The sequence below is a fragment of the Nipponia nippon genome, unplaced genomic scaffold (assembly GCF_047370975.1).
Source record: "Nipponia nippon isolate SJK-2023a ecotype South Korea unplaced genomic scaffold, ASM4737097v1 scaffold_1, whole genome shotgun sequence".
Taxonomy (NCBI): domain Eukaryota; kingdom Metazoa; phylum Chordata; class Aves; order Pelecaniformes; family Threskiornithidae; genus Nipponia; species Nipponia nippon.
The window spans coordinates 151,249,964-151,263,881 of NW_028262290.1; the positions used below are offsets into that span (position 1 = coordinate 151,249,964).

The window sequence follows — 13,918 nt, forward strand, 5'->3', positions numbered from 1 at the left end:
ATTAAATTAAGAAATGTAATATGTAATTTCAGATTTAAGATAGGAGCCAGTAAGTTCTAATCATGAATCTGATTAAACAGAAGTTGAAGCCAGATAATGTAACACCAAAACCCAACATAAGCAACAAGCTCAGTTCATTCAGACATCTCCTCAACTTTTAGCTTTCATTTACAAAACTGCTTTATCAGACAGAGAACTGAAATTGAAATATAGACTCCAAACATTTATACCAGTCTTCAGAGCATCACTGTACACAAGCTCTAAGTCTCTGTCAAAAGAGTTTACAAAAGAAAAGACAGGACAAGCAAATAAAAACTGTCGAAAGAGTGGAAAAAATACCAAAACTAAGGTTGCTTTACTTCCCAACAGTCTCTCAGCCATTTCAGCACCAATAATTACAACACCAACTTAAAAGTCAGGAGTCCTCTGTATGCAGTACTAAATGTGCATCCACTAGCATATAAGGTTTTTGCAAAGCCTTCACATAGGAACTATTCCACGTCTCTGCTCATACTCTTCACCTCTTCTATGATATTTTCAGCACTATTACCTCCTTTTCAAGATGAGAAAGGCCAGCAACCACACACTATTTAAAATACAGAAATACCATGGAATTAGAGTTCTGCATTTTTTGTTTTGCTCCGTTTCCTACTACTGACATTCTCTATGCTTGTTTGATTGCTTCTCTGCATTAACCTAGCACCTTCACAAAACAATCGTCTCCTGAAAAGTTACTGTCCTTCCCTAGAACTAGCTCAGAAGCCATATTAAGACAGACTAAATTAAAAAATTATAAATGTAATCTAACACTATGCTGCCCAATTACTCACCATCACAAAAGTCTTCTGAAAATCTTCAATTCTTACTATCCTGAAAGATTGTTCTGTCCAAAAGTATTGTCCTTTAGCATTAGAACAAACCCCACGTAAGGGTAAAACCTGTTTCTCTCTATCGTTTTTAAATTAAATGTATCTAGCAAGGCACGTCAGAGAAGTATCAGCTGTTTGGGCACTAGATGTGCCTAGATTTTACTTTGCTTTTTTTAAGCACAAATGTCTACTATTCCAGAGAGAGCTGCCTAAAAAAAAGGAAAAAGTGTTCTGCATTTTATTCTACCGAGTCATACGGTCCCTACCGTTTTGTCACACTGCTGTGAAACAAATGATACTTTCTTTAGAATTCTACAAAATAACAGCACATTTATTCCACAGGCAAGCACTGCAATATTAAACAACTGCCTAGATAGTAACTAGGTAAAGACATACCAAACGCAATTGTTTATATTCAGTTATGTGCAAGAACAAGAGATGATCAAATATTCTCAAACGGGTTTTTGTTTATTACAAAGCAATTTAAGTTTGTTCTATGTCTGGAGGTTCCTGACTTAAAACCGACAGAAGCACTGCCAACAGAGAACAAGCAAGTCCCCGGTATCTCCACCTGCTTTCAGTTTAGGCAGCAGTCAGACAAAACACCCCTTCCTTTTCCTAGGGCTGCTTTTCTCTTTAAGCATTTACTCCACCATCAGTAAAGGTTCTGCTGTCACCCCTGCTGAGGGTGCTCTTTTGCACTACTTCAAAAGAAAAGGCAGGTGGGACAGCAGGCACCAAAACTCATATTGCACACTAGAAATTACACTTTTCTAGATTAAAAAAAAAAAAAATCATTTCCATACTATGACTGTTATTACTTAAGCACTGCAGCTTGAGCTTCATTTGAGCTAGTAAGTAGTTCCACCAGTATGAAAGGCACAGGTAAGTTGATGCCTTGGAAGTTCCACTTTATCATTTTCTGCATGAAATTAAAGTAAATAGGGGTGAAAACTCAGACGGCTGTGTTGGCACTTAGCGAATTTTAACAGCGCTCTAGATGTGTGCTGTGCTTTCAGAATTGAAACAAACAACTGCAGGTACCAAGCAGATCTGTAGCTTACTCAGCCGAGCATTCAGGCACCAGTACTGGAGCAAGCCGGTCAACTAAAACCAACCTGTCTCTCAGGTTATGATTTTTCGACAATTGCCTCACATAGATAATACTTCTGTTTGTGGGAGGGTTTTGTTGTTTTTGTTTTGTTTTTTTAAAAGAAGGTGAATCTGATTTGCAGCAGGGAAGTTCACAGGAGCACAGGGGCTGTAGGCAGTGTTAGTGGGACACAGCGCCTTCTCATTCTAGGGCACCTAAATAAATCCAGAATTACTCGCTCAGACCAAGAGGCACAACTATCTGCTAGCTGGCTCACATATTAAAAATACTGGGACAGAGCTGATCACAAACACCACCACTGTAAAGTGAAACTATCCAGACCTGTTGTCACTGGGTAGGAAAAAAAAAAAAAAAGCCAGGACAAGTATTCCTGAAAGGTTCTGGACAGACAACATTCAGAGTTACTGATGTAACTCAGAAACATTTCAAGGTGTTTACAAAGTTCTAGCAGCAGTTACTGGAATTATGGGGGGGGGGGGGGGGGGGGGAGAAAAAAAGAAAAAACCACACAAAACAATTTTTTTAATGTTTTACAAAATTCCTGAAGTTATAAAGCTTTTAGCTCCTTGTCACTGAAAGTTATTCTTCACCTCATTATAATGGGCATATTTCAGTATTTAATGTCATTAGAATAACAAATGCTGATTTTAAGGAGTTAGGAGATTAAAAAGATGGTACTTAAAATGTAATTCAAAATGTTACATTATACATGCCATGATGAATCTGCAAACATGCTCAGTTTCATTAAGAAAAAAAAAACCCTCTTGTATATAGTGCGCTTCCTTCATACTGTCAAATTATTTATTCCTTGGGCAAATGAATGAAATAAAAGATAGCACGAAATTTCTTATAATAGAAGCAAATTAATTCTGGGCCCCACAAAACCTGAAATAGCCATTTATTTGAGAGGTTTAATGTTCGACCAACAAGGCAGTCGAATACTAACGATTTGCCACCAGTCTTTCAACTAAGTTACAAAGTCAAGAACACTAAGATCTCCAGAAGACGCACTCTCACATCTTCTAGAGAAACACAAAAAAATTTTGTTTTCTCAATTAAAAGACATTACAGCAATCCCACAGAAATTGCAGGGGTAAGACAGAAAGATCTCTTTGCAAGATCTTTACTACTCAGAATTAATCAAAGCAAAACAGCCATCCCAGTGATAATCCCCTTTAGTGCTTCACAGTTTATGCAAGTCAGTTACTAAAGAGGATGAAAGACAAAACAATCTTTGCAAATAGGTCACTGTCTATATTTATAATGATTAAAACCAGCCTGCTACTAGAAGTAACTTTAATAAGCATAAAAAGTAACATTAAGACAGTGCATGCATTTTACTCTTAAATAAATTCTATGTCGCCTATGACAGAGGAGGTAACACTCATCAGAAACAAAGTTATTTCACATAGGTTATGCATTAGCATTGCTGAAAGCAGATTTTAATTTTTGCCTGTAACAATTCCAAAGTATCACCCTCATAAAGATAACAGCTAACCATTCTTGACATGATCTCTGAACTTACCCAACTCCTTCCCTGTCTGCACGCCTTCTCTCTCAAAACTTGATTTTAGATTTTACCTGCAAACACTGCCCAAAGCTCCTTTTCAAGACCACTTTTAATGTCTTCCACTTTTGCTTCAACTTTCCTTTCCTGTTTAGGCATGCCTAAACATCTAATATTTTTCTTCAGAACAATTAGTCCGGGCTCTACTGCATAATGCAGACCTCCCATCTGCTTCTTTCAAGTATTGTCCATCTTCTGCTACAGAATTCTCCTCTTTCAAAATTTTCCATTTTCCCCCATCCCTGGCCTCTCTGAGGGGTATTTTCTGCCCTTCCCGTGGGATCAGGACATCACACCTGACACCATTTTCCTAAAATTTTATTGGATTTCATTGATTCACAGCTTCCAGTGCCAGCACCATGTCAGCGATTCTTACACCCAGCTGTGCACTCCTGAACCATTTCATTCAATTACCATTCTACCTGTAATTACCACCTCCACCAGAGATTTAAATCTGGTTATACTGGAGCCTGTTTCCTCTCAAGCCCCATTTCCTCTAATCACCTCCAGCCTTCCTACAGTTCAAGTCCATAAACTAACATCTGATTCTTACAAGGCCTTTTGCACCAGAGTTGCACCCAAGAGCTGGAATTTCTTTGCATAAAATGTCAAGAATATTCATTACCCAGTCCTGATCTTTCTCTTGATCAGATCATTTGCTTACATCTTCATTAGCACATTCTTCTGCTCACACTGTCACCTCTCTATCCTTCATTTCATATAATGTTTCAGCTGCTAAAAAATCCTTTATGCAGTTACTTTGGAGACTCTGGATCTTCCAGTATTTCCACAGCCAGCAAGCCGATGAGCTCACGATTGTACAGCTGCAGAACCTGCACTTCATTACTGGAAAGGAGAAGGAGGATAATCTTCAGAGAATAAATGTAGCCACCTCTTAGAAGAATCTCAGACCAGAAGCATTCCTCTGCATCCCATACATTTGTACTCAGGATACTGAAAACACACCGAAGGGGGGGCTAGGGCTGAATACTACCACCTCAAGCCCCACACAAAATCACCTACACAAAGGTATTATTGTTAAGGTCATTCTAGCTTCCAATCTTACAAGTTTAAGAGAAAACACCTGTAGTTAGAGTTTATTATAATGCAGACTGCATAAAACCGAACTCCACAGCAGGCAGGGGAGGGAGAACCACAGTCAGTCTTGTGAAGTGAAATCCTGTTTGTGAGTGAAAGCCGGGAACTTGATGTTCTCACTACAGACTAAGAGCAATAAAAACAGCTTTCTGAGCCATTAATTTCTGCACAGCTGATCTCTACTAAACAATGCTCATTATTGAAAGAATTCTAAAAAAAACGCGAGGCTGTTCCAGCAAGAAGGCTGGCACTCTGAATATCTAGACTGAGCTAACGGTGACATCAGTGCTACTGCGGCTTTAATCCCTATGGCTACTAAATGTCAAACATTTTCATTGTATTTAAAGAGCTTGCGATTGCGCACAATGAGATTAAGTTACTTCACAGTTTTAGAATAAGGCAACTGCAAGGCCCAGCGAGCATCCCCATTCTTGTCGCCCAAGACCGTGATAACGGCAAGTTCTTCAGTAACATCAGTCAGAAGCTGCCAAGCTTTTTCCACAGCTGAAACGTGGCATTTTTAGGATTTGTAATTTTTAAGCACCATGAACACTCTCATCTTCAGAGCTTCCATAACCCAGTGAAGTGTACAAATATATGCATAGCTGCTCCACTCAAATCCAAACTTATAAATAGGTTGTAGCGTTGAGTCAAGTGTATTTGTGGGGGTGGGAGGAGGGAGAAAGGTGAAAAGACTAAGTGTCACTCCATCAACAGTCACAAAGTCTGGTGGAAACTGAGCAGCAGGCCATATATTTCTTACTGTTTGACAAAAGACATTAATTTCATCTACTTTAGAGAAGGACATGCATCAAATTGTAGTCAACACAGTAGAAGGAACTGTCTTAACATAGAATATAAACGTTAGTGTGGTAAACTATTTAAAGTAGGATATACTTTCTAAACATTCCTCAGTATTTTCATAATTTGTTTGGCAAACGATTACTATGGCAGTAGATGGGCTACTACACACGCTTCTAAAATAAATATCTAATAATTATTTTATCCTTCCAAGTTCAAAGTGGCTCATATCAACTATCATGAGCTAGGACACTGCTGTAAATGAAGTGCAAGAAAACTGGTCAAATTTCACATTGCATAAGCAAGAAATTACTAAAAAAAAATTAAATTCAATAATCCTATTTACTCCTTATTATTTGGGGGGGAGTGTTAAAATAAAATGGTCATAAAAGATACAAATATTAGAGGCATGAAGTCCCATTACTAGAGAAACTCTGAAGTTCCACAATGAGGCCAAGAGTAGACTAGGATACTGAAAAACTACTGATTCTGAGTATTTTCAATATGTATATATATATGAGCTCATACTGTTCAAGACTACATAAATCACCCCATCTTGTAGCTTTAAGATCTTCCCACACTCATTAAGTAAGCAGCTTTGTCTTAATTGTGTCTTATTAGCAAACTACTGATTCACAGCTCTCCATGGTAAGATTTTTATTTCTAAAGTTAGCACCAACTTTTATTTGAATACCACACTTCAGTAAGTTCCTTTGGTACTCTGAATACATGCTAGCAAGTAGGATTTACTATAATGATCAGTTTGTACCCAAGAAACAGCAGTTTCACATTACAGAGTAAGAAAGTTCAAGACTAGGGAGCTTTTAACCTTAGAATTTTAAAATAATTTACATCTCCCTACAGAAAGATGGGGGGGGGGGGGAATTATCTATATACACACACATACATAATTATACATATGTACATATACATCATTAGTTCAAGAACAAACATGGATTATAATAGATTAATTAACTTGGTTACCCATACAAGAATTGACCTTATTACCTAAGACAGAGTGCTAATCTTTTGTTGGGGGTGGGGGAGGCCTGTTAAAAAAAAAAATTAAAATGGGAGAGAAATCACTTTACTAAGGAAAAAGGCCATCAATGCTCAGTTTTAGCCTGAAGTGGGAGTACATCATTCCTGAGATTCTTCCATACTAATTAACAAACTCACATGTTTGGAGTTTTAATCCAGAGTAAAGTTGTGAGAAGCAGAATTGGCAAGGCTGACTCATTACAACAAGAGTCTACAAACAAAATAATCAAGCCAGAAATTAAACTCCATATAAGTCTTAAGTGTACCATTTTTAAACTATTAAACCCACTAATACATCAATTTACAGCTCTTACGCTATCTATACACATACTTAGGAAAAGCTGACAGTAACTAGCACTATTATTTCAACGAGCCAAGAAGTGAGGAGTTACTGCAGTAGACTCCCTTCCTCTGGAAGAAAATATAACCCAAATTCAGTGTCATCTCAAAACAATCTTAAAAAAAGAAAAAAAGCATTTCTGTAACATTCAATCACAGGATAATGTAAATGGAATTAATCCCCAAAGCAAAAGTATTCCTGCAAGGAACAGAGCTATACACATCAACTGTTTAGACTTCAATAACCAGTTCATGCTGAGATAAGATATTTTTACTTAAACAATCTGAATTTATTGGGAATAGATCTCAAAACAGTAGCAAGCAATTATGGCAATAAAGAAATGAAAGAAAAAAACCACACAAATCTACAGGGACCATTTTTTAGCTTACCTGCACTTGTTCTGTGGAGCTACTACTGAGTTCATCTCCAGACTCTGAATCTTGGTGAATTTTTTCTGAGCCTTCTCCTGCTGAATCACAAGATTGTTCATGCAAAAAGCTGGTCTTCTCTATTTCCAAGAACTCTGGACATGGAAGATGACCCGTGGAGATGGTTCTATACTGATTGGAAACCTTGGGAGACTGCAACTCATTGTTAAGTTTTCCATTGTTTTGGGTAAGGTCCAGACTCAAACCAAGAGTTTGACCAGGGCTAGTGTTCGGTCCCAGATTTTGATTGGCATCTCGAACTAAGCAAGACACTTGAACTGGAGAAGATTTTCCAAAACTAGAAAGCTCTGGTGACTTATTCACATTTTCAGTTGACCTCTGTAATCCATGTGTCAACTTCAAAGCGTTATTTGGCAGCATGCTTGCTTGCTTAACAGGTGGCATCAGCGCTTTTCGTGGTATTTCCTTCACATACTGTGCTGGCACATAAAAGGGTTTTGAATTTTCATCTCTTTTGACTTGCCACCAATCATCATTAGTCTTTTTCACTAAGATGTATTTCTCCCCTTGCTTAATCACAATTTTCTTGTCCTTGGCCTCATACTCATAGTCGTACTCCACTTCAATGTACAGTTGTCCTGGAAGGATCTTCCCACCTTTGTCAGCCATTTCTATTTGAAGAGATTTCACCTTTTCAGGCAAAAGATAAGCCACATTCTGTTTCAGAAGTGTTATTTTCCTGTTAATAATCAGAGCTGTAAGAAAAAAATAAAGTAATTGTCTAAGAGCACTTCAGAGGAAAATAATTTCAAAAATAACCCTGCCTATTCAATTTATGTCAACCTCAGAGTAATAAATTGATGGAAAAATGCAAGATGTTCAGATACCTTTCTCAGTGATAAAACAGAAAGTCAGTAGAACAACTTAGTCACCGATTTAACTCTCCTATTCACGCAAGCCTCCTGCTATAAAGTTGCTCATTAAAGCTGTTGTTTCTATTACTAAATAATGTTGATCACCAGGGGCTTGGTGGGGGGACTAGTCCGAGTCCATCTCTTGCTTACACACAGGCTTACTTGCTTCATGGAACTGTGTTACTACACTGGTTTTAACCAAAATATTCAAAAGGAGAAGATTATTATTTGCTTATTTTGATTCCTCTTTCAGTTCGATAGTTTCTTCGGAGTGCTCAAAATCCCTTGTGTCTTGCTCCAATGCTACACCTCAGTCATCAGGTTCAGCATGGGCTGGCAATCCTTGACCCCCGTGTGCTGCACGCTCCACAGAGCCTGCTCACCTTCCCCTCACCGGAGCAGAAGATGACCAGGGAGCTGTGCAACCCACACTGGCTGAGGCTGCAGATCATGTTGCCTCTGCCTCTCGCTGTTGTCTACAAAACATGCGGTATAATCACTTTTTTATTTATTTCTTTAAATTGCTAGTGTAACTGCAACATAGAAGTTCATCTATAACCACAGTAGTATTAAATAGAAGTATTTAACATTTCCAAGATACTTTGGTTTCAGTGGTTTAAATTCTGCATATTTCCTTTGCTCTTAATAGAGCTTTTTGTGGTATTTACTTTACAGAAAACCTGATCTAACCAAACGTTTAAGGGCTAAAACAGAAAACACAAACAAAAACACCAACAATAATGAAACAGGATTAAAAACAAAAACCAAAAATGGATAATAATGTAAAGGATAATACATGAAAATATTGAAAAGGACTTTTAGCGTCTTATAATCCAGACAACCACCATTGTATCCGCACTCATGAATTACAAGTTCTCTCTATTTAATCATATAGCATCAATGTCACAATTCATGAGTGGATAAGCACCAGTCTTACCAACTTACACTGAACACAACATAGTAAATTAACATGAAAGATATGATTTCTTAATCTTGAAAATTGAAGCATGTAAGTAAAGGGGAAGATCTCTAGCATTCAAATAGAATGTCAGAGAATTCAAGTAAAATGCTGCCACGTTTAATCTTATAAAGATTAACAAATGAATCCTTTTTTAAAAAATGCATGTTTCACAAATGAGAAAAATTATGTAGGAACTTGCAGCTCTCCAAGTTAAGATTTTGTGATGAGATTTGTAGCATTTACTTTGCCACAGAGTGGAACTAATGCAAATCCATGCAGGCACACACATGCAGAGTGAACTCAGCTACCCTAAACAGGACTAAGGACAGAAACAACAACAACAAAAAAAGACTTCTGGGAGAGCTGAAGCAGAAACCTCTAACAGTTCTTCAATTTTTCTTTCACCATTTCTGCTATTCGGTCTGAGCCTGGGGGCGGAGGGGGGGGGAGAGAAATACATTTCCCACATAACTCGGTAGAAAAGGAAGAAGCTGAAAACCTCAAGTATGAGGCCAAGACAGAACTGCCCATCTTTCAACTGTGTCTTTCTCCCACAGTCCATCTTCTTTTACTTCCAGGAAGCACCTCCTATAGGTAACTCGAAAGCTACCATCATGTACAAGACACTAAATGGAATCACAACGTCAGACTTACAATATTATTGAGGACTTGGCAGAAGGAATGATGGTACCGCATTCAACAAAGCTGACAGTAGGAACATAAAGCAGTAGAAAAGAATGCTAGGATTCTGGTGTTTACTCTCTCTACCATAAAATGGTACATTGACATTCACAGCATTGTAGTCTATTTACAGCCTCCATACAAAACAACTTGCTTACCTGCTGTTCTACATAAACAGGTATTTTTAAGTGCAGCTCTGCAGTTGTTTAGTAACTGTAGCAGAAGGTAAACATGAACAAATTGCAGCCATTCCCACTCTCTTCCTAGTTTTGGAAGCTCTGCCATACAAATGTTATTTTTTCCTTGTTACTAAACCTCACTCCTCCCAACACTTCTTCGAAGCTGCTACCAACCCCTTTCATGGCTCCAAGGTCATATACCAGAAAAATGCAAGTGTTTCGGAGTTACAGTCTACCTCTAAGGTCTGCTGCCTTGGAAGTTGAAATGTAGGACGAGGACCCATTCACACTGTCTTCCCTTCTCCCACACAGAAACCAAAATGAGAACATAACCCTATGGTTTCCCATAGAGCTACCAAGTGTTTAAAAGCTTGGATTTTTCATTTCTCTTTTGCCAATTCCATATAACTATTTATTGAGAATGCATGCTTAACATTTTTTCAAGACAGACAGGCTCAGTAAGTTGCATTTTATGCTTAAAAAATAGCAGAATTTTGAGAAATACAAGTTAAATAAAATACAGTAGCTACAGAAATAGCTCTATCCACTTTTGAGGTCAGTTTTGCAGCCTCATCCCTTTCAAAAAAAAAGAAAAAGAAAAAAGAAACAACAAAAATAAGCAGCATGGTTTTTTGTTCTTTCATCCAAGCTGCAAAATTATCAAGTCAATAGCAAACATTTGGTAAGGTTGAACATACGATCAAAGAGACAGGCTGTGTCCTGTGTTTGGCCAGAACACTAAAGCAGTTTTATAAACAGATCACATCATCAGGATCAAGCAAGGCTCTAATTCTCCACCTCAGTAGAGAGAAGCAAGAGGTACCTATGGTATAGGTGGGAAACCTTTCTCAGCAAGTTTAACAAGTATTAACGTTAACCCTGTAGGTCTCCAACAACCACCATGGCCTTGATTTCACAGAACCAAATGCATTAAAGTTTTATTTTGTTTGAATTTTTTTAATGTGGCTGTTGTGCCAGAGACGGTAGACTGCCTCTACCCTATGCGCAGCCTAGGGGATAGCTAATTGTAATGTCCTTTCAAGGGTCCGTGTACCTGTCTCATCGAATTCAGGTTAAAGAGCCATGGTAGCCTTGGCCAAACTTCTACTGTAAGGGGCTTAGAATAATTCAGATGTGAACGCACAGTATTGACATTTGGAGTACTGACTTCACTGTGCTACCAGTCAACAACTGAAGCGATACAGCAGGTCACACCTTGTAACCTCACTGTATTTTTTTTTTTTTTTTACCATCACCTGTAGTGCTGGATGGCACCCTCTTTGGTAAAGAAGGTTGAAGAACCATAATTAGAGGATGGTAAGCATGAAAAATTATTTACTTCCACAGAGGACATCTGTAAGCTTTAATACCTTAAACAAAGCCTCAATACCCGATTCCCCATGTGGAAATACATTCCACCCTTTCACAGAGCACTCGTGCTGCCCTAAAGAGCGAGGACGCTGGTGACTATATACACAGCCCTGGGCGCAAGACCCAGAGCAGCCACGCTCAGGAAGCAAGCAACGAGAGGGTCTTCCACTCAATACCCACACGTAGATCTTTTTGGGCTCCGATTTCTGATGGGAACCATTCCCGCCTCTTACGCAGCTAAGGCTGAGCAAGGCTGGCACCCCTGGGTGTTTGCAGAGGTCAGCTTCCCCCCCAGCTCCCCCGCCCCAGGCCGCACCATGCCCCTCCACAGCCTCTCCCCACCGCGGGATGCAAACGTAGCATTGGGGGTTTGCATGCAAACATTGGCCTCTAGCTGGATTTCATGTACATCCACACAAATCAGGACCTTTTCTGATTAGATCCCAATGTGACAGCTTCAGCCACCCTTAGGCAGGCTGGGTTTGGAGAGCTTTAGGTTTGCTCAGAGGTAGGCAGGCCTTTCCTAGGGCAACTTAAACCCTACGGCAACACGGTCACCGCCTCACAGCACTCAATCTTAACTGTAGAACGACCCTCACTAAATTTTGCACATGCAAACAGTCTTGAAAGAAATAAGGTCCTGACACACACAGACAGGTGTATATAGGTGTAATCATATATGATGTGTATATAACATGATCATATATCGTATTAGATATGATCACCTCTAACTTCAGCATTATCTTAGAACTAAAGACCAAAAAAAAAAAATTGGGAGGTACTCAATAGGTGTTTCATACCTCTCTTTTGAAATTATCAGGCACAGAGTATTTTCTTCTGATCTTCTAGAATCAGGTAATTGAGACGAGATATACTAAAAAGACTTTTTGCTATATCTTTTAATTTCTTCTTGGAAAAAACCTTACTCACTATGGCTATGGAATTGTTACTTACTTTATAATACAAACAGATAAGTTATTAAAAATGCCACTGAGGATATTAACCAATCGCCTTAAAATTCTTTGTGTGACCTTGTTCACGGTGTCCTACAAAGCAGCAGCAGTTGACTTGTGTAATCTTTTTCCATTTTCAGCATCAAACTTCACCCACTACTTAAATGAACCCTTCCGCAGTGCTGATACAGAAATAAACTCAATTACTGAAGCTAAATTAGGATAAATTCTTACCAATTCAGGCCAGATGAGATACCCTGGCTACAGCTCTCTAGATTCTATGATTCTGCTTCTCCCTGGGCAGCTTGCTTAGGGGTTCAAGCTGTATTTATTGCATGACCACTGCTTGGAAGACTGGTCCCACAGCAACCTTGTCAGAATTCAACCCTATTCATACCTTTCTTCCCACGGGGCACCACTCTTTATCCAGCACCACTAACTCCGCAGCTGATATTTTCATGCTGACAACCAGCCCTCGCCGGTGCCTGTAAAAACCACCATCTGCGAAGCGTGCATCTAGAGCATGCAAAAGTTGTACAAAAATAGATGCAAATGCAAACAACAAATATAGACAAAACACAGACAACTTATAAGCTTTATGAAAACAAGCTTGATCCTTTACTGTCTCCTCAGAGATTACTAACATAGGTCAGAAACCGAGCACTACTCCCAAGTGAACTAGCTTCCCAGAGCTCCCACTTCCTTAAAATTTGAAGGCATAATAAGTAACCATTTAATAATTGCCTAAGGCTCAGAGTACTGAATAAGCGATGCATTTTGAACAACTGTCAGGACAACTTTCCAAGGCTCGCTGCAGCACCCCACACCGTGACGAGCCCCCGGCGCATCGCCGGCCCGCCCGCTCCTCGTCGCCGGCTTTTGTTAAGTTGTGGACTCCGACGACCGGCTGTGAACGGCGCGGCGGGCCCGCCCCGGCCCAAACCCCCGAGGCGCCGCGCTCAAGTTCAGAGCGGGCCGCCGGCCCCGCCGGCCCGGCCCGGCCCGGGAGAGGCCGCCCGGGCGCCGCTGCCCGCCGCCTCCCTTTGTTCCCCGCCGGCCGCGGCCCCAGCAGGTGAGCGGCGGTCGCACAAGGCAGGTCGGGCGGCCCTGCCCGGCCTCCGCGCCGCCCCCGGCACCGCGGGCCCACCGGCGGCGCCCAGGTGCGGAGCCGCCTCCCGGCGAAACCGCCGCCGCCGGCTCGGCGCTCCCGGCGGCGCCTGGGGAACGAAGCCGCCGCCGCCGGGGGCACCGCGGGGCGGCGCCGCCCAGACCCCCCGCCGGTGCCGGGCACGGGAGGCGCTCCCCGCGGCGCCCCGCAGGAGAGAGGGAGGGCGGGCGGCGCCGTGAGCCGGCCCCGGCCCGGACGTGCCCTCCGCCCGCCGCAGGCCACCCTCCCCTCCCCTGCCCGATTGTCCCGGCGGCGGCGGCGCCGCCGCGCTCCTCCCCGCCCTCCTCCGCCTTCCCCGCGCCGGGCCGGCAGGCGCGGCCCCTCACCTGCCTCGCCGGCGCGGCCGGGCCCGAGCCCCGCTCCGGTGACGGTGACGACGACTGCGGCTGCGGCCGCTCCCGCTCCGCTCCCCTCCGCGCCCGCCCCGGCCGAGTGTCAGCTCCGGGGCGCGGCGGCGTCACCGCTCCCCCGT

The 13,918-nt window shown here is 41.5% G+C and overlaps 1 protein-coding gene across 13 annotated transcripts in view; it reads right to left on the minus strand.

Moving 5' to 3' along the window:
• The window catches only part of ARHGAP12 (Rho GTPase activating protein 12), an 81,027-nt gene extending 67,117 nt beyond the window's left edge, over positions 1 to 13,910 (minus strand). For 8 of the 13 annotated variants that reach the window (XM_087778125.1, XM_087778116.1, XM_087778105.1 and 5 more), the window contains exons 1-2: positions 13,773 to 13,910; positions 7,220 to 7,974 (exon numbers count right to left, since the gene is read on the minus strand). In XM_087778125.1, the coding sequence (XP_087634251.1) occupies positions 7,220 to 7,888 (669 nt within the window). In that variant the 5' untranslated portion in view covers positions 7,889 to 7,974; positions 13,773 to 13,910. Of the gene's footprint in view, positions 1 to 7,219; positions 7,975 to 12,675; positions 12,795 to 13,772 lie in introns of all 13 variants that reach the window. The other 5 variants (XM_087778153.1, XM_087778145.1, XM_087778135.1 and 2 more) reach the window with 3 other exon arrangements.
• Positions 13,911 to 13,918: the final 8 nt, after the last annotated feature.